This window comes from Myiozetetes cayanensis, unplaced genomic scaffold (assembly GCF_022539395.1).
Source record: "Myiozetetes cayanensis isolate MyiCay16 unplaced genomic scaffold, myiCay2020 scf15, whole genome shotgun sequence".
In the NCBI taxonomy this organism is placed as follows: Eukaryota; Metazoa; Chordata; class Aves; order Passeriformes; family Tyrannidae; genus Myiozetetes; species Myiozetetes cayanensis.
In genome coordinates this window covers 7,998,054-8,024,815 of record NW_026087159.1, presented here as the reverse complement: position 1 = coordinate 8,024,815, position 26,762 = coordinate 7,998,054, and the positions used below count along the sequence as shown (strand labels likewise).

Below are 26,762 nucleotides of genomic sequence, written 5' to 3'. Positions count from 1 at the left end.
CACAGCGTACGGCGGCCTCAGAGCGAACCGCAAACGCTGCCAAGGCCCAGGGCAAGGGCCGGGACGTGGCCCTGCAGAGCCCGGGGGGGACACAGCCCCGGCCCAGCCCCGGCCCAGCCCCGGTCCAGCCCCTCGGTGCCGCCGGTGCACGGCGACGGGATTTGCTCGGACCCGCCCGCCCGCGGCGCTTCGCGGCGAGCTCCGCGCCCGCGACCCACGGAATCGAGCGGCGGTGCCGCGCGGCGATTGGCGGCGCGCGGGCGGCCCCGCCCCGCCCCTCACATGACCGCTGGCGAGGGTTTTGTCGCGCCCGCTCGCGCCGGCCCCTCGCCGCCCCCCGGAGCCCCTGCCGGCAGCGCCCCCGCCATGGAGCCGGTCCGCCTCGCCGCCCCCGCCGCCTCCTGCCGCTGCCGCCGCCGCCGCTGCTGCTGCTGCTGCGCTCGGCGTGTCCGGTGAGCGGGGCAGCGCCGGGCCCGTGGGAGGAGGAGAGGGGGCGGGCGTGGGTGTCCCCGCGGGCGCGTGCCCGTCCCGCTCCCCCGCTCCGTGACGCGGCGCGCGCGGGGGGTCCCGGGGCAGCCTCGGCCCCGCGGCGGCTTCGTGGGGAGTCCCGGGAGGGGAGGGGAAGGGAGGGGAAGGGAAGGGGAAGGGAGGGCGGCGGAGGCCGAGGCCCCGCGGCCCTGCCGGGCACACCCGGCCGGTGCCGCCGCCGGGGGGCCCAGAACCGCGGGGGGAGCGGCGGGGGCAGCCCCGGGGCTGTGTCCCGGCAGCCGCGGGCCCGCCCGGGCCGGTCCTGCCCTGTCAGCGCCGCTCGGCGTGGGGGCAGCGGGCACGGCCGCGGCTCTGCCGGCGTTCACCCCATAAACATCCCCGGGCTGGGAGGAGTTCCCTAAAAACGCAGCGATCCATGTGGTCTGAGCCAGGAATTGTGGGCGCACAAGGCACGCCGGTCCCATCTGTCAGGGTTCAGCTGTAACCACTGGCACAGCGTATGAAATAATGGGGAGATGCTGGTCTGCGAGCAGGATGCTGTTTAAGTGCTGGGCTCATCAGGCACTTGGTTCGCTCGGTGTGTCACCAGAAAGCCAGGGCTTATTTCATAGAGTCATAGAATCCCAGGTTGGAAGAGACCTCAAGGATCAGCTGGTCCAGCCTTTCTTGGCAAAAACACAGTCTAGACAAGATGGCCCAGCACCCTGTCCAGCCTGATCTTACAAGTGCCCAGTGCTGGAGAATCCAGCACTTCCAGATTATTAGTCCATTGCAGGTAAACAGGCTATAAAATGTTCTTGCAATTTTTACCTAGTTTTGATAACTTCACAATATGTTTCCTATTTTTAATACTTTCTAGAAATATAGTCTTATAGTCCTGACATAATTTACTGCTTTGTGATGAGCTGCCCCCCTAAGAGGGTCTAGAAAATGAAGTAAAAGCAATGTCTTAGTAGCTAATAATCATATCTTACAGGTTTTTTCCAGTCCCATGCAGTGGAAGTAGATATAAAGGATGCCTCTAATGCTACATGCCTCTATGCAAATTGGATGATGAGGTTCTTGATAACATATGAATCAAACACTAGTGATTATGTAAGTATCTGGAGGTAACTCTTGCTGAGAACTGTATTTTGGCCTGGGTAGAAGTTTAAGTATACTACTTTACCTAGAGTTTTTGGTTCCTTACTTCTTTTTTTTAACTAAGTCAGGTGTTAAGAGTATTCCTACATATTCCTCTTAAAACGAAGCATAAGTTCTCAGTCATGCAAAGGACTGACAGTCCCCTGTTGCTCTCACTTAAATGACATACACAGAACTCACCAAGTTTAACCACTATCAGCATAGTTATGTTTTTAGCCCAAACAGTAAATTTGAACTGCAGCTCAGCACAGTCATGATTTACAGCCAGGTTAGATTTGTACTTCTGTGCTTGAATCTGATATGGCTCCTCTCTCATACAGATGTCAGGGAGCCTTTTTCATGATTTTACAGAATAATCTCACTTATCTTGTGCAAGGTTCCATCTTACTCCAGTAGGTTTATGATGTTGTCCTGAGGAAGAACTGCTATCTTTTTCTTCTAGAAAACCACAACCTTGAATTTGTCATCCAGTGTGACACACAATGGAAGCGTCTGTGGCAATGACACACAAGCTGCACTTGTGGCAGTGCAGTTTGGGGAAGGTCATTCTTGGAGCATTAACTTTACAAAAAACAACGAAACTTTCCAGGGGGACTTGATCACATTTACCTACAACACCAATGACACAGCTGTGTTTCCTGATGCCAAGAGAAAAGGTAACATTCAGTGCAGAATCTGACTTGGGGAGCGATCTCAGCCACACGTGTCAGACCTCGGCACCTGATTTTGGTTGGTGGTTTCAAAGTTAGAAGAGCTAGTAACGTGTGTGGAGAGCTCTGTGGCAACTCCATATGCTGCCAACTATTGCTCATCCTACCTGCCTGCTGACTAGTTGTGGAATTCCTTTAAGTGGAACAGAATGGGAGAGATAACTGAGCAGCTCTGATCAGTGAGGTGCTGGTAGACAGCAGGCACATGGACAATTCGTTTTAGTGTGCACTACTTGACCTTCCACCTTGCCAAGCAATGCAGTGTTAGGCTTTCTGTATACTAATGCCTGCTAATAATAGGATTTTTTTCTCTTTAGTAACTAAAGTAAAGGGGTTTACCTTTCTAATGGCTTGTCTAGTTAGGAAGCTTTGTTACTTCTCTGCATTACTCAGCGCTTCAGGTCAGGATGTGTAGGGAAAACAAGAAAGAGAGCTTAGGATTGTTAACCTTAATTATCTCTTTGTCTTATGGAATTATATAAAACATAAGGCTACCTCCAAGTTCTTGTAGTTCACAAGGCATTAAAATATTTGTGCTTATTTGTAGGACCAGTTTCTGTTGTTGTGAAGGACCCTACGCGTCCAGTGCAACTGAATAATGTCTACGTGTGTCATAACACTGACTTGGTTGAAGCAGAAAATGTAACTCAGATTTTCTGGAATGTTACTGTGCAGCCTTTTGTTCAGAATGGCACAGTCAGTAAAAAAGGTGAGCATTTCAATTTGTGAATAAACTTTTTTGTATTGCACCTTAGTGCAGGGAGCAAAGTCCCATAATAAAATGTCCACCAGTTCTCAAATGTGCTGTGTTCAATAATATTCATGTAAATATCCTTTAGTACTTCTTTCCTTGTTCCTGCAATAATAGATTAGGAGAACAGATTTAGCAGTGTGTCGAAATGTCGATTGTGTCCATGCCAAGGGGGTAGGCTCCTGAAGTGTGTGTTCCAGTAATTGGGGTTTTAAGAATAAGCACTTCAGAACTACTGTTGCTGACTAGTTCATTTGAGCTTGAAGGTTTTTAGCTGACTGCCTTCCAGTGGGGCCTCTGCTTACAGCATTTGAACAGCCCAGAGCCCGTTGTCTCATCTCCCAGCCCAGCTGCTGAAAGAGATGAGCTGCCTACAGCTTAACAGGGTCACTCACTTTGTGACAGGAAGTACATATCCCACTTTTATAACCACTGGGCTGGCTTTGTGTGTCTTGCTTCCCTGTTTCGGAGGTAAGTAGTGCTACATGGATTTGAAACTGTGACCTTTACAGAATTGCTGAGAATAGAGGGTAGCTGTACGTTGTTTGGAATACTGTGCCACAGTCTGGGACTTCTGACTTGGTGATTAGCAGACTCCCAGTGAGCCTAGATTTCAGCAAGAAATTCATAACTATATTGAACTGACCACCGAGTCATAAGATTTTAATAAAATTCAGCACTGAAATGGTGCTTAAAATGTCTTTTCAGAGTCTAGATGTCCTGCTGATACACCTACTTCTGCACCTACGATTCTGCCTACTACTGCCAATGTGACTACTGCATCCACCACCACTTTGTCACCTGCTCCAACCACTCCTCCCAAACCCGTGGAGAATCCAGACACAGGAAACTATTCTCTTAAAAGTGGAAATAAAACATGTCTGCTGGCTACTGTGGGGCTGCAGCTGAATGTTTCCCAAGACAAGGTGCTTTTCTTTCATTTTGAGGAGGGAAAGGTTGCTGTAGTTACTGGGTGTGAAATCTGAATGCAGGGTGTTTGCTTTGTACACTGCTGGCTGTCCAGAACTGCTTCTAAGCATTGTATGTAGCACCTCTCTGACATCAGAATATTGTAACATAATACCTGGCTTCAAAACCTTATGTGGATTCAACATAACGTGTTGTGGGAGTACTTCTAATGTGATTAAAAGTCTGGAACTTTCTTAGCTGTTAAGGCTGTTAACTCAAATGGCCTTGGTTTGACAGTAGCCAGGCTCAATCTTCCTGCTGTCATGTTTGTGACAAGCTCTTCTAGCCCAAGACAGAACAATGTACTCCAAGTGACAGCTGAATGTCTTTGTGGTGTGTCTGTTATTTCAGCCTCTCCTGATCAACATCAATCCAAAGACAACCACCGCAGATGGTGCCTGTGGTAACACAACAGCAACTCTGAGGCTGAATGATGGAAATAGCACACTGATTAGTTTCACATTTGTTGTTGTAAGTAACTTCTTTTATTTTAAACTAAGCTTTCATTTAACAGCACTGCATGGTGATCACTCCTAGTAAAATCCTTCTGTCACTTGCTGTGGTGGGCTGTTCCCATATGGGAAGTGGAACTGGCCAGCTGACTACCTCAAGACAAATAGGGAATTGGGTTAAAGCTGTAGAAAATGTAAGACTGGTAGTATGTGTTGGCCTTTGTAAAGCATTTGTTCTTACAGTTACGAGTGCAGAATTGCACACTGACACTTGGTTCTTGCTTCTTAAACAGAAAAATACAAGTGCAAGTGCACAGAAGTTTTATCTGAAAGAGGTGAATGTTACTCTGCTCAACCGGCTGAATGGTTCTGGTAAGAAACAGTATCTGCCTTAAAGCAAGTTAATATTTTACTCAATGTCTGCATCAACTACTTCTGACTTCTTTTCAGTGTTGTTTATGCTTACTGTCAGCTCCTACTTTATGTCTATGAGTTGGTATGAACAAAAATAATAAGCAGAAATTACTGTAACAGTTACTTGAAACAGCAGTGTGGAATCATTCTGTGATTCCTGAAACTTCTTCTAGTGGGATCTCTATATAAATTAATTCAGCTTCTTTACAACTATTGTCAGTAATGTAATTTTTTGAGGTGTGAAATACAGTTGTACCAACTTAGTAGCTTTTTTTCCTAAACCAGCTGTTGTTTTCTTTTATTGAAGATGCTGCTGTATCTTCCAGCCACCTGTACTTAAATCTCACTGGCAAAACTAAAAAAAAACTAAAGCATACTTTCTTCCAAAACAATAATATGCTGGGTTTTTTAAGTTGCTTGTCGTGGCTACAGCAGTTGAAAGAGCACTGAAGCTGAAACACTTGCAACTCTGCAGTGTTGGGATGAGTGGAGGTACAAGGAAGGCCTGATGTCATGTATATATATTGAGGAGAGGTCACTGCTAAGTACTGTAATAATTTTGGTGCCTGACTTCTGTTTGAGCAGATCAGTTCCACTTTGCACTACTTTGCTTTTCAAAGCAGTCAGTGTTGCAACGTTGGCCCCTCCGGATTCAGCTCCTCAGTTTTATGGTTGTTTTAGCAACTGCCTTGCATTTCAAGTGGGCATGCAAATTTCCTTTCTTTTTTTCCCCTCTTTGTTTAGTCATTTCAAGTGCAGATAACCACAATTTCAGCAAATGGGATGCTTTCCTTGGGAGCTCTTACATGTGCCGGAAAGAGCAAACTCTTGAGATCAGCGAAGATATTCAAGTACATACTTTTAATCTATGGATTCAGCCATTCCTTGTGGAGGCAAATAAGTTTGCTACAGGTAAGAGTTCATGTTTTTGTTAACTTTATCAATGCTTGCAAGATTCTTACTTGCTAAAAAGCACCAGCATTGGGTACAAGCATTCATCTTGGAAGCTCTTGTTCCATTTTTTTTTTAATCTGTTTTTATATGCATGGAGTGAAGAGTAGTTCTGAGACTGACATCCAAGTCCAAGCAAAGCTTTGCTCTCACTTAAAAAATGCCTGCTAGATATGTGGTTCTCCTTCACAAAACTCAAATGAGCTAGAGACACTGAAGAGGGACTTAAGCTTTGCCTTGCAGGAAAGGTTAGAAGTTTCCTGACATCATCTCAACACACAGCTTTTTGTAGCTTAAATACATAAGAAAATAGGACAGAACTTAAGCAGAAGTGGACTTCTACCTGTCAGTCCAAGGATAGGAGTGTTGGGGGAGAACTTCCTTCCTTTTTTTGGTGCATTATCTGGGTCTTGTCTGGAGATAACTGGAATGTCTTAAATGACCTCATTCTTCATATTTAGTGTAACCTGGTCTTAGTTCTTAATAATAATACTGACAGCACAGCCTTTTTGGACTAGACCGATGTGTAGACATATAGATTGAGTGCAGATTTCTTAAGTTCTTTTTTTAGACAGAGGTAAGTAACTCTCAAGGTGTGTGCAGGGTAAACAGTATTTCTAAAGAGTTAGGGTCCCATTTCACTTTGTAGTGCAAATTGCAGCTGGCTTTCTTCTCCTAATTAGTTATTTTATCTGTGTAACATGTCTGTTCTGGATAGATTCTTGATACCAAATCTAGGTCACTCTTTATCCTTAACGGTTAAAAGCACAAACCAGACTTGCCTTAAGTGTGAAATAGGTAAGAGTGGTTCTTAAATATAGAAGAATGACTACTCCCTTGTCTAATGCAGATCTTGTGCACATGAGAACTCATCCACCTTTAGTTTGCTATAGGTGTGTGTGTATATATATATATATATTGCTATATGTATGTTATCAAACATCCACGTGATTAACACTTCATATATGCTAGATGTAGCCCTGAGACCTCTGCAGTTCTTTCTCTATTTTAAAGTTGTAAAAATTAAATGATTTTTGAACATGTTCATATTAAGGAAAACAGGTTTTTCTACCACACTTAGCAAGTATTCTGTCTTTATTTATTCTTTGTTGCAACCTTTCTCTCACCTACAGCCCAGGAGTGTTCGCTGGATGATGACAGCATTCTAATCCCAATTGTAGTTGGTGCTGCACTTGCTGTCTTGATTGCCATTATAGTGGTTGCTTACATAATTGGCAGAAGAAAAAGCTATGCTGGATATCAAACTCTGTGAATCTAAATGTGATTCCTGTTCTGATTTCACTCTAAACAAAGCAAGTGCAAGTTCTGAAGTCCAAAAAAGACCCAAACTTAGGAGTAATTGCTAGCCACAGCTAATTGGAGTTGAGAAACAAAGAGAGAATGTTTATCTCAGATGAAGCAGAACTACGGTTTCGGTTTCCCTGCTCTAAGAAGACGCCGTGGGTTTTCATAGCTGTTTTGAAGATGTCAAATACTGGATCTAGGCTAAGGATTTTATCTTGCAAAAAATCCTAAAGCATTTAGGATTTATTTCTGCTTTTTAAAAGTAGTAGCCTGAAACAAGAACACATTCTGAACTGATGTGCATTGGGCAACTCCCAGAATAGCATAGAATTTGTACTTGCTTCTCTCCTTTGCATTCCTTAGTTGTTGTCGTAATTGTGGGTTAAGCTGGCAGCATTAGTCACTATGTTGACTTGTGTAGTATTTAACAAGGATTGTATGATGCCCAATAACAGCTTCGTTTTCTGTAGGATTGAACTTCAGGCTGGTGATTAAGTGATCTCTTGAAGTGGCAGCAGTAACTTACTTACCTTTGTCAGAATTTGAGTAATTTACTCCTGCCTTGGTGTAATTTCAGGAGTCATTCCTATACCCTGGCTGTAAAAACAGAATGGGTAACCTGTATTTGCCAAATGGTGGATATGTAGGAAGACTTCAGTGCCACTTCCAAATGTTTTAAAAAAATAACAACTGTTAGGCACTGAATTCTTCATTCCTTATTATACCTTGGCAATCATCTGAAATACTCAACTAAGGCAGACTTCTGCTAAATTAATGCAAGCTTTTTTGCTGGCATCAGTTTAAAGGGAATAACCTTTCTAAATATTCCAGAACTTTAAAGTGCACTTAATTTCATACCATACTCTGCACAGAACTGGTCTGTCTTGTTGCTTTGAATGACCATTGTTTGAAGATGCTTTCATTTAATGAGCCAGTATCTGTTGTTGCAGCTTGAGCTGTTTTTAAATCTTCATCTTGAATGGTTCTCTGCCAAAAAACCCCCGTTCTGACTGCCCGCCATTGGCATTCTGAATGTTCAGCGTATTTGTGTTTGACTGTTTGCGGTGTAGCATTTGTTAAAATGTTAAGAATGCAAAAGCCAAAACTAGTCTGAGATGGACCCACAACACCTGTTTTTCCTTGCTGTATGGAAAGAATAACTAGGCTAAAAAATGCAGTGCAACTGGACTGTTCTTCAGCTGCAGCTCTGTAGGGACAAACCCTGGATGCACAACTTTTCTCTGGCCTCCTTGTGCTGTAATGCATATTCTTACTGCATGGAAAAAAAAGAAGTCTTCGAGACTTTTAGATAAGTGTGGCTTTTTTGCATATGTCATAACATGAGCTGCCTAAACTATTTAATGAACATAACATCGTCTCCCCCTTTAGGATGAGTTTAGCCTGCATCAAAGCTGCTCTAGTGTTTTATTAGTGTTCTCTAGGGTTGTAGAGATGTCTGTGGCATGTTTGTATACAAATCATAAAATACACTTCTTTCAGTAATGGTTTGGGTTGCTTTTGGTTTTTTTCTGTAAAAACAGTTTACTCTTGACACTATCTAAGGAAGCAGGTATGGGTGGATAATACTATAGCTTGTAGTCTACAGCTTGAATTTTGCATCAGTTACTGAAATTCATTTTAATGAAAGTGGGGAACTGCTATAAATTTAATCATGAAACAGGCTTCAAGACTTACCATTTTAATTTAAAAAAATGGATCTAACGACTTTCATATTAATATATCCTCAAATGCAGAAGTTCATATAGATTTTTTAGCTTTTTTTTTTTTTGTGAGTGATGTTCAGTGGCACCAGTTAAACATGCATTTCTGTTAAGGAGTAATCATCACACTGTATTCTTCTGGCCATGCAAATTTTTGAACTGTACACAGTTTCTAAGTGATAATATAGAAGATTTGTGCAAACTGCTCCCAAAAATCAACACTAATACCTTTGCAAAAGCCTGCAAGGACATTGGCTCAGAGTTTTAAGTACTCCTAGACTGATGTGCAGACAACTGGTTCAAAAAACATCAAAGTTTCACCTGACTTCCTGTTGTTATAAAACCACTAGTTTTCCTGTATGTATTGCTCCATAGGGAACTGTCAATCTGTTTAACTTGTGCTCTAAAAAAAATAAAGATTGTTCTATTTCTTAAGGAAACTTGTTCACATTTTTTAACTGATTTGAAAACGGACGTCTTGTATTGTCTTTTTTTAAAGAAAATAAACTAAATGGGTAAGGTCAACTCCAATCAGTCTATACCTGAGATTCTGTTGCATAGCTGGCTTTGTTCTGGTCTGTGGAAACAGCACTTAAATAGGATGTGCTTGTGGATGTTGACTATTAATGTGTATCATCTATCATAGAGTGTGGTTGGGTTTGTGCCTTATACACAGTTTATTGAATAGACTGTACTCTAAAATGCCAAGATTTCTGATCTTTTAGGTTAAAGATGTCATACTCATAGGTCTCAAAAGAAGCAGTTCTGGCTAATGAATGATGGTCTCGGGGGTTTTTTTGGGGGTATTTGTTAATTTGTTTTTTGTTTGGCTGGTTTTTAATTTTTAAATCTACCACAGTGTTCTCTATTGCGTAGCATATACCAATAAAACAACAAATTGGGGGCTATTGGTTGAATCTCATGATTGGAATTAAAAGGGAAGGTAGCTTCTATACTGGGGCTAAGGAAGTTTTGGGCCAAAATTTCTGGATTACTTTGATTGGAGGCACGTTCAGCCACATCAGCCGCAAAAGCTGTTCCTGCTGGCCCCAGTGCAGGGCCTGTGTGCAGGGGTGTAGTCACCAGTTCTGCATGTGCAGACACCTCTGAAGCTTCTAACCAGTACAGTGACCACCCCTGGTCTGAAACCATAAACCCTCTCTGGGAATTCTTTGCAGTTGTCATAGTGTGATGTGTCCTGCAGTGATCCCCTTCCTCTAAAGAACACAGGGAATTGTCTGTCCCTGCCTGCTGGGTGCTCTTTGTACTTAACAAACCCATTTGTGTTTAGTGTTAGTGACCCATCTTCAATGAACAACGATGACTAGACCTTGAATGCGAGTTTCTCTTTAAGATGCTTAAATACCTTCCCAGTAGTTCCTTTCCACCTTTTTTTTTTTCTTTTTTTCTTTCTTTCCGAGTGTTGCTCTGCTTGGCATTAGGTGCCTTCAGATAATCTGGGTGCAGGATGAGAATCATGTAAGTCAGGCACCCTTCCAGGCACGATCTCAGGATCTCACCAAACCTCTCCTGGCACCAGGCAGGTGGAGCTCTGCTCTTGTTACCAACAGCAGAGAATGCCAAGCCCTGTCCCCTGGTCTGAGGTGTATCCCTGAGTTTGAAACCAGTTCCCAGCGTTGTTTGCTAATCCTTGATGAGTGTTTATATCAGCAAGGCACTCCTCACATGTTTTATAACCTGTATATTAAAAACCAGTGTAGCATTACAGCTGCCTCATCTGCTTTTTAACTCCTCTGTGGATTTCAGTGAGGTCTGTGTACTTGTCATCTGAAACTGGTAACCCTTTTGTGCTGAAAATAAAGGTACCCACCCCAAGAGAGTCTGTCAGCATTTTCTGTTCAGTGCTTTTCAGTAAGTTTCCACTTTGTTACTTGGATTGTCCCTTATTTCCTCATGTCTAGAACCCAGAGAGGTGCTGGTGACTTGAGGGTTGGAATAGCCTTGGACGAGGCAATAATGCACCAGTCTGGGGGTTTTGTTGCTTTATTGCTGCTAACTCTGAGGTGTGATCAGCTTATGCATGCTCAGACTGCTGGTTTGTCCTCACATTTCTGATTTATCCTCGCTAGAGGAAGCTGAAATTAAATGTAGAAATTGGAAGACATAGAGTACCAATATAAATTATGTGTGTAGAATATATGTTTAAAGAAACCACTCTCCATCAATTCTTTACTCACTGCTGATTTCACTTTAGATGTATTACTGTGTCTAATACACCGTAATTTCTCAAAAATGCCTCTTTGCTCCTTGCTCTCTTTGGTTTCTAATGCCTGATTTCCCTTACTAACTTACTCTCCCTTGCTTCTTTTTTGTTTTTCTCCTTTCTGCAGCCCAAGAATGCTCTGCTGATTCTGACCTGAACTTTCTTATTCCCATCGCAGTGGGCATGGCACTTGGATTCCTTATCATTCTTGTCTTTATATCTTACCTCATTGGAAGAAGGAAAAGTCGTACTGGCTATCAGTCTGTGTAATCTCTTCATTCCATCTCTGTTGCCGCCTTCCCTGCTCTTCTCCCTTTCCCAGACTCCCTGACCTGCCCCTTTAAAAAGAAGAAAAACAAATTAATTTATGGTTTCTTTCTTTAAAAAAGATTTAAATCACTTCATGGTAGGGTAACGTGCCCCGAGTATGAAGATGAGTCACGATTACTTGAAGCTACTGTATGATTTTGGAAAAAGTAAGTGTTGTGAGGACCACAGAATTGAGCAGAGGTGATGTGTGTCCTTGTGAGAAGTTATTTTGAGGAAAGAAGACATCTACCAAGCTTTATGTTGTTTAATCTTTTTATACAAGAAAATTTCTAGCTGCCTACAGCTTGTCTTGGATATAATGCTAAAGCTAAAACTATAATTAAAAGTGTGAATGCTGTGTCAAAAGGGACTGTACGTGCAGTGGGAAAAAATACCACACTCTTAACAGACTTCCATGGGGAACTTGGCATATGGCTGTTCTTGGGAACCAGTCTGAATTTCCTGTTCTTTCTGAATGTAAAGGTAGTACCTGATCTCAGTAATAACATAATATGAGAAGAGCATCTGAATCTTCCAGTAAATTAATTTGTTTAACATCAGTATGGAGAAGTTGACTGTAGCATGTGTTGAATAGCTCTGCACTTGGCATGATGGCTAATTTGCTAAGATCAGGCTCAGTTCTGGAGAACTTTGGCTACTCAGAAAAGCCAACAGTCTGCAAAAGGAAATGTCTCCTGTGCTATTTTGTTGGACTGCATTTTTCCTTTTGTTCTGAGCTCAATTGTGAAATGAGGGTGGGAGGCTGGAATTTCACTGGCTGCAGTTTCTCTCAGCTTTGATTCTGAACATAAAAGAAACTACACAGCACTGCTCCATGTGAGGCTCAAGAGTATTTTCAGAGCACTCAAAGACTGACTAAACACAGATTGCTCAGAGATTCCTGCAGGTCGTTTGGACAGCTTTCATAGGTTAACAAGGGATCACTGAAAAGCTGTGATTTAGGAATGCAAGTGAAGATATAAAACCAGTCGGTTTTGATAGAATTAATCTGCTTTTAACCTCCTCATTATTACTGTCTCAGTGTAAGAGCACAAAATTTCTAGCATGAGGAATGCTGATCATAAAGCAGAATATATATATATATATATAGTGAAGAAAGTGACTTCCAAAGGAATAAGAGCATCTGACCTGTCTGAAGATGCTTTCTTTGTTATTAATGCCATACCTTTTGCAATTCTATGTTCCATATATAAACTGTACCAAAATATAAGTTAGTCGTTAGTGGTTGTGTTCTGCTTCATCCCCATCAGGTCCATGTTGGTGGGATGGAAGGATGAAAGAAGCCTCTTGCTCTTTCAGCCTTTTTGGTCCACGTTGGCAAAAGCCTCATGCAGCCAACGAGCCCTGATCTCCAGCTGTGGGACAGCTCGAGAGCTGCCAGGCCTGCAGGGAGCTGCTGAGGGCACACAGAGTTCTGTCCTCTGCAGCAAATGTTTGCTAAAGCTGCTTTAATATTTAATCTCTTTGTGCACTGAGCCCACATCCATGTGGTAGGGAAAGCACCTTCGGTAATTCACGTGCTCAGAGGGGACAGCCAGCACTGCTGTTTAAGTAACTCACAACAGCTCTATATTCAGGGAAGGGAGATTTCTGAAGAGTTAGTTTTGATGTCCGAGAAATACCTGTACATTCAATTATTCTTGTCCTCACTGTGACCAAAGATACACTCTACCTGAATCTGACAAAAGTGACTTTGTACTGCAAATGGGCTCTTGAACCAAGTTGTCTTTTTTTTTTAGGAATGTAATTTAATGCTTCTGATGAGTTGGACTGTGTGCTTCAGATTTGGTTGTCTTGGTCCTCTGTATTGTACCTTTGCTCTCACAATACTTGATTTCCCTGCCAGAGTGGTAAATGGAATTATTTCAAGGCTGGCAATTTCTGAATAATACCCCCTTGTCAGTGTGGTGCTTCTCTGCTGCCAGCAGATGGACCCAGCTATGGTTTCATGCTCAGATTGCAGATTGAAGTATTTGACATCACTTTTGCTAGGCTATTTTAGTAAAATGTGGTCATTTACCAGATGCAGACACACACACATATATATATTTTATATATACATATAAAGTATTATTTTGAGCTTCAATAGAAGTCGAAAATTGATCCAGCACTTTCAGGTTGTTGCAGCATGAAGAGTGGTGTATACAGTTTTCCAGATCTTGAAATGACTGTACAAATATGCTGAAAGCAGAATATGTGTATGGAAAATAAAGCTAACTCTTGTGTTTATAAAGCTTTGTTTCGGTGTAAGTAGACAACACATGCCAGTCTCTGAGAGATTTTCCAGTGGGATTGTCAACATGCCTGGATCTGGATGTTGATGGTGAAACAGAAGCTTTTGCTTCTAAAATGTTCACACATTTGCATCCAAATAAGTCAATTTTTCTTGTTGATGTGATCAAAGCAAGGGTCCAGTGTCTGCTAAAGGGCCTGCTCCTTCATGAATCCTTCCACCAGGCAGATAGCGAATAGACATAAAGTTTTACCCTGTTGCTGCCGTAAGAACTGTTAATTTAATGGCAAAAAGCATGAAGGGTTTGGTTTCCTTTCAAGACCCCACAGAAATATAAATGTATTAAAAGAGATAAAGCAACTGGCAGGGGGAGAAGTGCTTGTGGGTTCAGTTTACTTCTGATGGCAAAAGAAGAGCCACTCCTCCAGCAGCATCTCCCTTGGCAGAAGGCAGTTTCTGTTGATCAGAAGATGCCCTTTCAGATAACTCGTGCTGCCCTGGCTCTATCAGTGTCATCTGAGTAATGACATCTGGGCAGAATTAGTTCCTAAACTACCTCTAGTTCAGGTTTTTAACACTTCTTAATAAATAGGTATTTCCAGATGGTTGGTTGTGATAGTATAGAGTGAGTGTTCTTGTACTGGACTCCTGAACTCTTTGGCCCGAGGAAGTTAATCAAGTGCTCAGAATTCCAGGCTCAAGTTACATGCTGCCTTGAAATTCGGCCCCTAAGTGGCCAGCACAGGGAGCTAAAGTCACAAACTGCATCTCTGACACCAGTGTTTGAAGAATGCTACCACAGAGTTAATTTTACTGTAGTCACTTTATTTTTAATACAAAAAAATTACTTCTTAGAGACTTATATAGATCAGGAAATGACGGCAGATTAAGTACCTGGACTAGGATGTAGGACAAACATACCATAATGCTCCTGTTCAGTCAGTAATTTTAGTAAGTGTGCTTTCCAACTAGTGCATTATCCCAAGGTGTCCTGTCCTGCTGCGTTCTGGTATCTCCCAACACGCAGAGTGCAGTTCCTGTCTCAGACAGGAGGGCTGGGAGGGTCGAGTGGTGCAGCAGAGGTTGCTGTGGGTGGCAGTGCTCTGCTCGCACCGGGACAGATGTGCTCCATCACCCCTGGGGATGGTGAACTGGTGGCTGCATCAATATCCACAGTGACCCTTTAACAGTTAAAGCACTGAGCGTTTCCCCACGGTGGCTGCAGCGTTAGAGCTGTGGCCTCTCTGGAACAGGGAAGAACCAGTCTGGAAGCTCTGGGCACTTCTGTGCCTGATCAGGGCAAGGAATGAGGCACTGCCAAGCTGTGAACCGTAACAAGAGAGCTCCTTTCGCTTGGCCCTGCCTGAGAGACTTGATGAGGATTCCTGGGGCAGAGAGAAGTACTGGAGTGAGGAGGAGGGAGGGACAAACACATTAATCTTCCCACATCAGAAAGGAACAGCTGGAAAGGTTCAAGGGCAAATGATTTTCTACGTGGCCCTTGCTCAACACCTTGGGTGTGCTGAACAAGCTGTGTAAAACGCTGCAGTCAAGATCCTTCTGGTGCCGAAGATCCTGGAAGGCATTTTGAGAAACTGCCATTTTCGCTTTTTAACTCAGTTATTGCAGGCATAATCCAGATTTTTTGCTGTTTATTATTTTAACAATAATAGTGCTAATAAACTGCCCTCGTGTTAGCTTTTGCCTGAGAAATGCACATAAAACTATGGAAAAATGCATTCCACAGGGGTCACTTGTAACAGACCTTATGAAAGTAGCTTTCGGATACCAGAATTTTTTTGAATCAAAACTGAAATGCTTTTGCAGGTTCTCTGCCCAGGACATAACTCAATTTTTACTAATAATGATTTACATCAGGTGATGAAAAACGTGGATCCATGCTCCGTTGCTTTTCATTTGTTTCCTAACTATGAACCAAAAATAAATTAACAATAATCTCCATGTGCCTGTTTTTCCTAGCTGAAAAAATGCTGGCTTGATGCTTTAAAAAGGAAAAAGGCTCTGATTGACTTAACCTAAGTGCCTGGTGTTGGCAGTGGCTACTTCCCAATGCTGAGTGTGAAGATGATTCGGCCCAGGAAGCGGTCGCTGTTAAGGTCATTGATAATCCCTTTGCCATTCAGACTGCACTGAATGGGGACCAAGTGATTCTTCTCCACGTCTGTAAAGTGCATGGCCACCAGTGGGGATGTGTAGTTGACCTGAAAAGCAGGGAGATTTAAGTGTGATTTTGGGGGAGCACAAAAGCAGGCTGGGCTCTCATGATCAGCAAAATCATTAGTAATTGGTTCACAGTTCCCAGGGATCTGAGAGCATTTCCTTGATGTCCGTTGTGGTCCCTTGGGGTGATGAAGTTGAGCCTTTCTGTGCCTGTGCCTCAGAGGGATGGGATCATGTTGGAGTTTTGTAGTTGCCTCTTGGGCTGATTACCCAGGACAACACCAGACAGTGGGACTCTCAAATACTTTTTGCTGTTCTAAAAACCAGCCTATGGCTTGTAATAAGAGATCTGTGGTGTTCCATGGATCTGTGTGCTCCAAGGACATGCAGACATGGTGTCTGGGGCTGTTACTCATCCTCAGCTGGCAGCAGTATGACAATAGGAGTCTAGTGCCTGCCTCATCTTCCACTTCAGGTTTTGTTGTGGTGGTGTGTTCCCTGCCAGCACTGCACAGGCCAGAGCAGTGCTGGCCAGCATGTTCAGAAATAGCTGCTGATGCTGGACTGCTCTATTTGGAGCCATCCAGCCTGAAAGCTGTTTTGCCATAGCTTTGTCAGATGCCCCATCCTTTTCCTCTTGTGTCACCTAACCCCTGACTTCCCTAATATCCTGGGAAAATGCTGGTGTTGAGACCTTCTCTGGGAGTTAGCAATGCCAATCTTAGTCTCCAGCTGATAAATGTAATCATTCCCATTGCTAGCAAGGGGGAACAGGAGTCCCCAAGGATTTCCCATGGTTTGTCAGAGACAGAAATAGAGCACTGTAATCCCAGTGCCCATGGCCTCCCTCCTGCCTGCATCTGCCCAAAATAGCCAGGGAGCACATCTGTACTCTGTGCAGCAGCTGCTGCCCTCTCCTCCTCACACAGGCAAAGCAGAGATGCCAGAGCTGTTACTTACATGAGTGAACTTGCCATAGTAGGGATAATACATGAGGTCAAACGTCCCGTTCCCAGGGTAGAAGTCCACGGATCTGAGATGGCTCTCATTGCCTTTCTGCGATCAGAAAAAGAACAAGGACACACACACACATAGGACATGGGACACAAAATACAGCTCCCTGCAGAGCAAGGCGAAGGAGCTTTACTGTGGGTGTGTCTCCCCAGCCCACGGCAGGGCTCAGCTGTGCTGTGTGTCTGCTGGGAGCCCAGCTGCTCTCCTGCTCCCAGCCAGGGCAGAACGGAGCTATGGAGCCTTGGGCAGGGGTTTGAGTTTGCTGCCTGTTGATTTCTAGGGTATGATCCAGCAGCTGCCTGGGCAGTGGGCTGAGCAGAGTGCTGCCAGTCAGGCTGACAGGAGCCAGCAGCGCTCAGAGGGTGATGGCCAAGGTGGGAAACAGGAGACCAGTGGCCTCTGCTGCTCTCAGCAGACCGACCCCCACTTGCACCCAGACACATGGGCAGCACCGAGTCCTGTGAGTGTTTGGGGCTAAAATGAAGACAGATGGTGGTGAGGGCCATCAGAGGGAGGCATTTGGCCTTGTACCCACCACAGTGCCCAGCACGAAGGAAAGCAGTACCTGCACTTTGCAGTCCACGCTCACAGGGACCCCGGCACCAGGGCGGTAGCCTATGATCTGCAAAAACAAAAACCATCCATGCTTGTAGGAAATGCAGTGTCAACTCAATTCTATGAAATTCCCACTGTAAATTGCCTGGGAGTCTAGAATGTACCCCCAAAACCTCCCAAAGAAGGGCCTGGCACAAGACCCTCCAAGCACTCAGGCCTCAGCAAATCAAATCAAGCAAGTTTTGTAGTGTTTCTTTTTTATGTTTTCTAGTGGGTATGAGCCAGCAGGTTTGGGGATTCTAGTTCCCTTTTTCCTTGGGCTGGAGAAATGAAAGAGTTCCAGTCCCTGCATGGTCTTTATCACACTGTGATGCACTGAAGGAAAGAACTGAGGCAAATGGCTTCCTTTGTACCCGGTTCATCTTCAGCAGGATGCAGGGCTGGCCTTTGGAGTATCCAAACGTTGGGTCCTCGATGCCGGAGCAGTTCTGCAGCAGCGAGCGCTTGAACTGACAGGCCTTCTTCTCCTCACTCTCATCACCCCCTTGGATGAAGTACTGTCCCGAGACACACTCGATGTTCTTCTCTTCTTGAACCTTGTCATCATAAGCTGGTGGGGACCAAGAGACTTGTTAAAATTTCCTGAGACCTGCACACACCCGCACTCTCAGAGTACATCCACACGTCAAGGGCGTTAGAAAGTCCCACCCAGAAAGGCAAAGCTCCCTCTCACAGAAGCCCCCATAACCTTTTGAGCCTCCCTTTCCAAATGGGGGTCATGAGATGCCCAGGAGGAGACCCCCTGCACCCGTGTATGCATGGATGGAAACAACTCACCAACGTGATTCCTGGGGTGATGAAGAGCTTACCTGCTAGGAAGTGGTGCATGTTGTCCACATAGGGCTGCCACGTGTTGGGCTGAGAGACGTTGAAGGCAATGGTGAACCCATTCAAGTATGGCCTGATCATCACTCCTGAAGAAGAAGAACCCTGATAGAGCAAATGTGGGTGGACTGGCCACGGGCTTGGGGTGTGTGGTGCAGGGGCTGGTTGCTCTGTGACTGGGCTTGGGGCTGGGCACAGCCGTGAGAGCGGCAGCACCAGTGCACAAATCAACTCTCTCCTCAACCTACTGATCCCTCACCTGCATTTCACCCCCAGAGAACACCATGTACACGTCAAAATATCCCAGGAAATGTGGAGGATATGGAGGGTCTCAGCAGTGCTGTGGGTAAGTGTTGAGCTTGGGGTTGCACAGAGTGGCTGAGGCGTTCTCCATGTTGCCAGCTGTGTGGCTGTCTCCATACAGGGGTCAAGGTGAGAGGGCCTTGTGTTCCCCACCAACACAAAAACACAGGGAAAATGCTGTGTGTGACACAGGGAAAGGATTTTCTGAACGTTATCTTGCGAGAACTCCCCCAAATATTAATGCTTAAAATCTACTCTTGATTTGCATTTTATTTTGAAGACATGAGGTGTAAACAGGCAGCAGCTGAAATGAATCAGCATCACCTATGAAATGACTAAACTTGGCCTTTTACCTTGAGAATAATGATAACAATAAATAGCATAATTAGAATAACAATTAGTATAATCCCGACAAATGCTTCCCATGGGGCTATTTAAGATGTCTGATCCTCTGCAGAGAACCCACAGCTCTGTCAGTGCCCTAAGTGAGAACACCCTGTGTGATGGAGGGCTGGGTGGCTGTGGGAGTGCACAGCTCCAGCAGGGCTTTGTCTGAGGTCCCAGCCATGCCATTTCAGTAGGATATTGCTGGGCAAGTGCCCTCAGAGGTGCCCAGGGCCAGGCTGGCTGGGGTACGTACCCGGCGGAGACACGCGGTCCCGGAACCTGGGCGTGTAGGGGCTCAGCGTGAGCAGCATCACGTACATGCAAAAGGCAAACATTCCCGCCAGGCACGTGTAGAAAACGAAGTAAAACAGTAAGATCAGGCCTGCAAAAGACAGAGGCATGTTGCTGTTAACGCAACCAGAGCACATCCCGTGGGAGGTGTCCCACGGGGATGCACAGTCGTGCTCAGCTCGGCGTCCTCCGCAGCTCTGAGTCCACGGTGGAGGTGGGAGCTGCACACACACCCTGCACACAGACCCTGCTGGTTTTGGCTGCAGGACTCTCAGCCAGACAAGCTCCCTGCCCAGCCCCGGGACTGGGGCAGCTGCTACTTGGCTCTGTACCCCTTTTGCTGCAGGGCCCTTCCCAGAGCTGTGTCAGGACCAGGTCTGTGTGTCTGCCTGCATTGGATCTCTCCGACAGACAGACCCAACCTTGCCTCTTGCCCTTCCCACCCCCTCTTGGCATGGTATCTTGCAAGGATACCCAGTGACTTCAGCACCTCCAAATTCCTGGTGGGGCTGTGGGGCGATGCTCCTGCCCTGACTCCTGTCCCCGGCATGGCAGGGACCCTGGTGCTGAGACTGAGTGAGCAGCACCTGAACCCTCCAGGGCTGCAGCACCACAGTGGCTGTGTCATGGCCAGGACATTCAGGGAATGGGTTTGTTTTTCCTCTGGGCCAGGCTCATGGCTGAGGATGTCTCAAGAGGCCACGGCCTATGAATAAAACCCAGCGGCTCAGAAAGCAAAGTGAAGCTCTAACCCAAACATTTCCCAGGAGAAACGTTCCGGCAGCTCGGGAGGAGCCCTGGGAACACAGATGTGCACTCCTGCCGTGCTTCTGCCGCAGCCACGGTGCTGGGAACAACTGTGGGGCCATGTCCTGCTGCGGGCTGAGCCGAGGTGCAGGGGACCATCACTGCTGCTGGTGGCACAGCAGGGACAATGTCCAGCCCTGCCTCGGTGATGATGGATGGTGCCTTTATCCCAGCCTGGCGGAGCTGCAGCTGCTGTTGGGGTGCCAAGATGATGCTTGTTGATGACCTTGCCACTAGCATTCCCTTTCTGATGTTTCCTGCAGTGCAATGGGAAGCATTGCCACTGGCAGAGAGGGGGGGTGCAGCCTTTCCCAGGGCCTGGGCCCTCTGGTGATAACCCTGTGGCCCTGCACTTTGTCACTGCAAGTCCCCTGAGCCCCCAGTCCCTGAGGGACACCTTCAGAGCAGCACGGGGGAGCAGCCCCAGGCTGGGCAAATTTCCTCCTCCTCCCCCATGAGATGAAAGCGGGAAAGTTCAGCTTCATTCACCTCCAAATGCTCTCCCTTTAACAGAAATTTTGATTTTCACCGTAGTTTCAACGTCTCTCTCCTGTCCCCCTGTACGGGCACGTGAGCACACGTGTGTGCACCAAGGGCATGTGTGTCCATGAGGAGTGGGATCATCTGGCAGAGCACGATGATCCCATGGTGCAGGAGGATGCTGCACCCACCCTGAGGCTGCAAATAAATAACTGCCAGCAATAGCCAGGCAGGGTCACATCCACACCAGACTGAGCAAGTTCTCTCACAGGCATCTTCTCAGCACCTCTCAGAGCCTCCAGAAACACAAACCCACATCACTAAGGGCTGTCACCCCCATACTGCTACCACACTTCATTCTGCACCTTCCCATCCAGCAAAGGGCAGAAGATGCCTCCATGGCCAGCAAAGGGCACAGGGGAGCAAATGTGGATGTCAAGATCTGACTCTGACTCAGGCTTGCAGGTTTTCAGACTCTTCTGGTGCTGGTGGGCAGCTTCCTTAGCTGCTCCTGGCTGTCCCCACAGGCTCTGCAGGAGACCCAGAGCGCTTGGCAGGGGCACAGGCAGGCTGCGGGGCTTGCAGTGTGGTGCCAGTGCCAGCCAAGGCTGCAAACACTGAGCAGCAGCCCCTGAGAGTTCACAGTCCTGCACTGGTGTGGATGTGCGAGTGATTCTGGGCTCAGGTTGGGATTTTCACTCCGTGCTATCAGAACAGAGCTGGAAAGGTGGATGGCACCACATGTGCTGTGGCACCTTGGTTTTGGACCGAGCATGCAGCAGAGCTCTCCCCACAGCCACAGGCTGCTCTTAACCACCCGGGGTACCTCCAGCCTCAGAGGTAATTTTTGAAGGCCACATGGATGTGGTTAAAATAGATAGGCACTCAGAACCCTCACTGGCACATGCCAGCCCACTGGCTCTGACAGCACTTGTGGGTTCTGCTGTGGGCACCATGTCACTCCCCGGGAAGCCGTGGGGTGACAGTGGGGACCAGCCCTTCCCTCCCATGAGCCAGGGCTCACACAGGCAGGGAGGGCTGTGTGGTGGGCACCCTTCACAAAACACCTGCCCTACAGCTCAGGCACCCTTCCCCTACCAACCTGATGACCCCAAAGCCACCGTCCCACAGGCTCCTGACTTACTCAGGCAGGAGCTGGGGTGCACAGCTGCAGCACACTGACCTGCAGCCCCAAACTTGCTCGGGCTATACATTTCTTTCTAGGGCTCAGTCTGGGCAGCCTGAAATCTTTGCTTTCACACTCTCAGTCAGCATTAACATCCAGACCAAGAATAACTTTTCCACGGTTTTCTGCTTGTCCTCCTCACTAGTTCTTTATTGCACTGGTTAGAAACATTTACACTAAAAAAATGAACAGGGGTGGCCAGTCCAAGCTATCAAGGACATTCACAGGTAAGTGAATCTGTTGTGAAGCAGAAAAGGCAACAACCCCCAGAAGTGGGTCTTGAGCAAGGACCTACCCCAGCTCTTGGCCGTTCTCCCCAGGCATGTTCTCTCCTCCGGGTTCCACAGGAATATCTTCATCTCCCCAGCCAGGTCTGCCCAGGTTTTGCTCCCCATCTCTGCTTTGGTCTCGTCCTTCCCTCTGTTAGGATCCTGGACCTTCTCCTCATGCTTATTTTCCTGGAAGAGTTACAAAACACAACCCCCACAGGCAAGCTGAACATCTCATTGGACAAAAATAAATGCAAAAGCACTTAATAGCTGGAAATGTTTCAAATTTCCATTTTCCCATCATCACTCTTGAGTTAAAGAGAGGCAGTTTTGGCTGCTCCAACTTAAGATCTCTTAGAACCCAGCACCCATTTTTTCCATGACATGTACGTCACTGCCATCACACTGGGTACTGTCTCCTTGTCCTGGCATTTACAGAAACTCATCTTTTTCCACCTGCATGAACATGATCAAACAAAACCTGTGATCTGGGAGGGTCAGGACTGTTCCCACGCTTCTGCAACATCTCTGAGCTCAAGTGCACATTTTCTGTGCTGCCACAGATGACAGCAGGCAGCAGCATATAAGAGGTCATCCAGTTTGTTTTTCTTGGCACAGGAGGAAGTGTTTAGTGTTTGGAGAAATCCCTCTGTTGTTACATTTCAATTACACCGAGTTCCAGGGAAAAGCATCTCCCCAGGTTGCAACAGTTTGTATTTTGCCTCGGTGGTGAAAACTTGTTTGTCCAGAACTGAGGAACACAAACCTCTCTGTACCTGGGCCTGGTCAAGACTCGTTTGAGACCCAGCAGCCGTCCTTGAACCTGGGCAGGTTCTGTGTCTCCAAAAGCTGGCAGCGAGGTGGGAGAGGGTGCTGATCCAGCTTTCAGCTCAGAGCAGGACTGGGCTCCCTGGGCTGCTGTGCCCACTCTGAGCGCAGATCCACAGCGGCTGCACCAGCAGCATCGCTGGTCACAGGCACCTGTTGGAGCCAGGACTAACAAATAAGACATTTGCACCCCGTGGGTTGCCCCGGGGGAGCCGGGAAGTGGCTGACAGCTTGGCAGAAAGCTTGGCTTGGAAACACCTTTGAATCGGGGGCAGGGGGATTAAATTTTCCACAGATACGCAAATACTGCAAAACAGTGAGAATGGGGGCAGAGCACTGACTCCAAAGCCTGAATGTGTCCCTTGGGGAGCCTGGTCAGACCCAGGGTGGCTGTAAACCATCAGCATCCCACTGATTGCCCTGATCAGCTCTGGCTAAAGTGCCGGTGGGGCTCCTTTGTTATCCTGCCTGCGTCAGAGCTCTGCTCCTGGCACGGTGCCCACAGCTGCCCGAACAGCCAAGGCAGTGCTTGGCCCAGGTCCTGCACCCCAGGCTGGAGCCCTTCCTGAGCCATTCCCGAGCTCCTGCATGGCCAGAGGTACAGGGAACACATGGTACAGGCTGATGGAAACACAGGGGTGTGGGGCAGCTGGACAGGATGGGATGAGCACACTGCCTAGCAGATGTCTGTTAGCTGGGTCAGGTCTGGAAGGGAACACCTCTCAGGTGGTTTAGCTTTGCAGTCCAGGACAGAGATGGCCTTGGAGCAGTCCCTTTCACTTGGACAAGGTGCAGAAGTAGTGGCAGCAGCTGGGACAGGCATGTGCTGGGGCAGGGAGGCGACACAGCCAGGCAGGATGTGTTGGAACACTGGACAGCCCTGGGCTGCTGCGGGCCATGACAGCTGGGGAAGCAAAGCTACTGTTCATCCCTGGTGAGATCACTCTGTGCTGCCAGTTGTGGGTGTCCTGGGGATAACCAGGGGCTTTCCCTTATCCTCACCCCAGACCAGGTCAGCTCTCAATGGGGTATTCCTTCTGCTGAAATCCAGGTGTGCAGAGAGTCACCGTGCCCAGCGTCCCCATCCCTCCTAGTCCCCCTCATCATCCAGCACCACTAGCTAGAACTGCTGCTGTCCTTTCCCCTCCCAGTACAAAGTGCTTTGCTAAAGGAACAAAGCAGCATTTCCTAAAGCAAAGCAGTTATATTTATCAGCCATGAAGCAGGTCCTTGCAGCAGCTCCCACTCGCCTCTTGGAGGGTGGCCAGCAGCCCCCGAAACACTCACCGCCTCCTGGCTGGGGCTCCTGTGCTGGCCCTCCATGCCCCTGGTGCTGGTGTTCCTGTCCATCCCTGGGTGGGAAATACAGAGAAACATGAGTGTTAGCACAGCAGCACGTGCCCCAGCTCTCAGGAACCCACAGGCACAAACCCACAGCCCCACAGCACCCCCCAAAATCACAGCTGTGCCAAGACCTCTGCCAGTCTGTGGGGAACCACACTGCTTTCCCTCCCTACCCTGCAGAGCTCAGCGTTCAGGAGTGGATCAAAAAATAACTTGCTTTCCCAAGAGGGGTGAGCTCAATGCAACAGGATCCTACCCTGAGTCCTCCGGAATCTGGTGCCCTTTGCAGCCCCCTCACCACATCCTGCCTCATGTTTGAGTCCCCATCACTGCCAGTCAGTGCCCTACATGGGGAAGCCAGCTCTTCACCCCCAGGAGATCATGTAGCTGTTAATAAACATTAGCAAATCACTAGGGTTTCCTATGGCCACATGTCGGTCAATGTGTGCTTGTCAGTCACAGTGGGCCATGGTTAATGCTTACAAAATCTCTTTTGCAGTGCAAGGGGCAGGTCTATATTTACCCCTTTGAATAATGACAGCAGCCAGGAGTTCACAGCATCTGCTTCCTCGACCTGGCTTAAAGAGCTCAGCACAGACAACCAGAAAAAAATCCAGAAGGATACCTTGCTGTGACATCCGGCAGACTCGGTGCTGGGGGTGTCAGATTTTTCACCCACCAGTGAATTACAGGCACAAGATGATGCACTGGGGCACAGGGGCTGCGTGCTGGAGCCCTGCCCCTGGAACAACTCCAGTGGTGTGATGGCAGCACACGGGGGCTGCCTGTCCCTGGTTGTGCCCACACAGCTCTCAAGGAACAGCGGGGCTCATGTTACAGTGTCTGTCCCAGCAGGAGCTTAGCACCATCCACCAGCTCATTCACTGGCACGATTCCAATGGGACCAGTGACCTTTCCCTTCACAAGAGAGCCAGGCCCTGCTCAACAGTGGGGAAAGACTGCCTTGCCTAGGCTGGAGCTCTGCCTGGAGAGACAGGGACATCTGTCCCAGGCTCCCACAGGGCTGCACGGTGCCATCCAAGCAGGCAAAGCACCACTTCTCCCTCTCGTCTCCTGAGCGTGGCTGAAAGCCACTCACCGGCTGCGCTAATAAACGGGCACAGCAGGAAACAAAGAGGTCTGGCAGCTGCCCTGGTCTGTGCTGAGTTGGCCGGGGCTGGCAATGCCTGCTGGGTCTGCAGGCAGGGCTGGCTCGGTGCTGGTGCCGGTCCTGCCCGCAGCCAGCCCGCAGGCAGGAGGGCACTCGGGCAGCTGTGCTCACAGCTGGACCTCCTGGCCAGGCCGGCTCCTTGGGGCAAGAATTGCCTTCCTGAAGCTGGGATGGGATGCAGGGATTTAACATGGCCTGGGCAATTGTAGGGCACCAGCAGCTCCCCGGGGGGCACACACACACCTGTCGCAGCAGTTGTGCTGCTGCTCATCCTGGCGCTGGCACAGAGTGAAGGATGAAACTGAGATCTGCCTCCTCCATCACTGGCACAGAGTGGGGGAGACCGAGCAGGAGGGGATCAGTGCCAGCCCCTCTGTCCAGTGGGACACAGGCAGTGAGCTCGAGGTTCCTCTGGTTCATTCGAAGTGAACAACTGCTGTTTTCTCTGGAGGTGATGTGTTCTTTGCCATTAATTGATCTGGGCATTTGTAACTTGTTTCTTGCACTGTTGTCAGTGTAGGCTTTCCCTTTTCTCCTGGGAGAAGCTGGTCATTAGGCTCTTATCCAGTTAAAGTGTGGTGTGTTGTGGGTTTTTTAAAAGCAGAGATAGGATTAGTTTCTTCTAACTTGATGAAATATGCTTGAAATAATTATATGACTTGTACTTAGCACCTTTCAGCCCAGGGCATTAAAGCGATTTACAAGCAATTATGAAGCCTGCTGGGAAGATGCTTTTATCCCCATTTTACGGATAGGATGTGGAAAACAGAGGTTAAGGGCCTGTCCTGGCTCCTTGGCCAGAGACGCAAGGAGATTGCAGGGTATTGCTGCCTCCATGGGACAGGGCAAGGGCAGCAACAGGCATCGCCACCGGAGCGGAGGTCTCAGAGCACCGGGAAATAAAACACTGGGCCAGTGGCCCTGGCCGGGTGGCTGCCCGGGACTGTCACCCACACCGCAGGGAGGAGGGAGATGGGGAGGACGGGGTAACAGAGAGGTGCCAGGGAGGTGTTTGGGGAAGGACGGAGTGTCCCAGAGCAACAGGGCTGGGACCTGCTGAAGGTAAAGGGGCTGGAGAAAGATGAGGAGAGCCAACACCAGCGAGGCGGGGAGCCCCTCTGGCCGGGCTGCCGGTGAGTGCGGCGGGACCTCCCGGAGACGGCACCTCCGTCCCCTCCGCAGACGGGGCAGCGGCTGTGTCCCTCGCGGAGATGGGGCAGCAGCTCTGTCCCTCCCTCCCTCCCCAGCTCCCCCGGGGCACTGTCATTCCGCTGTTTCCAGCGGGACGGCCCCGGGCAGTCACTTGGGAAGGACGTGCCCGTTCCCGAGCGCTCCCCGCGGGGCCGGGGGTGCAGCGGGCGGTGCGGTT

At 47.8% G+C, this 26,762-nt stretch overlaps 2 protein-coding genes across 5 annotated transcripts; one reads left to right on the top strand and one right to left on the bottom strand.

Moving 5' to 3' along the window:
• Positions 1-286: 286 nt before the first annotated feature.
• On the top strand, positions 287-13,692 carry LAMP2 (lysosomal associated membrane protein 2; the record flags this gene model as incomplete). Its single annotated transcript, XM_050310880.1, has 9 exons — positions 287-452; positions 1,466-1,584; positions 2,075-2,288; positions 2,890-3,051; positions 3,802-4,019; positions 4,414-4,533; positions 4,808-4,886; positions 5,673-5,840; positions 11,257-13,692. Coding segments are annotated over 9 exons (1,389 nt in total), but the record flags the coding sequence as incomplete, so codon positions are not given.
• Positions 13,693-14,474: 782 nt separating this feature from the next.
• ATP1B4 (ATPase Na+/K+ transporting family member beta 4) lies at positions 14,475-26,255 on the bottom strand. 4 transcript variants are annotated; one of them, XM_050310334.1, is made up of 9 exons: positions 25,637-26,255; positions 24,166-24,230; positions 22,077-22,239; positions 19,271-19,399; positions 18,312-18,416; positions 17,856-18,052; positions 17,453-17,509; positions 16,834-16,929; positions 14,475-15,914 (listed from the first exon to the last, which is right to left on the bottom strand). In XM_050310334.1, exons 1-9 carry the CDS (start codon positions 25,662-25,664, stop codon positions 15,753-15,755), a joined length of 1,002 nt encoding a protein of 333 aa, XP_050166291.1. In that variant the 5' UTR covers positions 25,665-26,255; the 3' UTR covers positions 14,475-15,752. The 4 variants fall into 4 exon arrangements, with proteins under 4 accessions (XP_050166291.1, XP_050166292.1, XP_050166293.1 ...); XM_050310335.1 differs by lacking the exon at positions 25,637-26,255 and adding an exon at positions 24,479-24,612; XM_050310336.1 differs by lacking the exon at positions 25,637-26,255 and adding an exon at positions 24,396-24,412.
• Between the last annotated feature and the right edge of the window lie 507 nt (positions 26,256-26,762).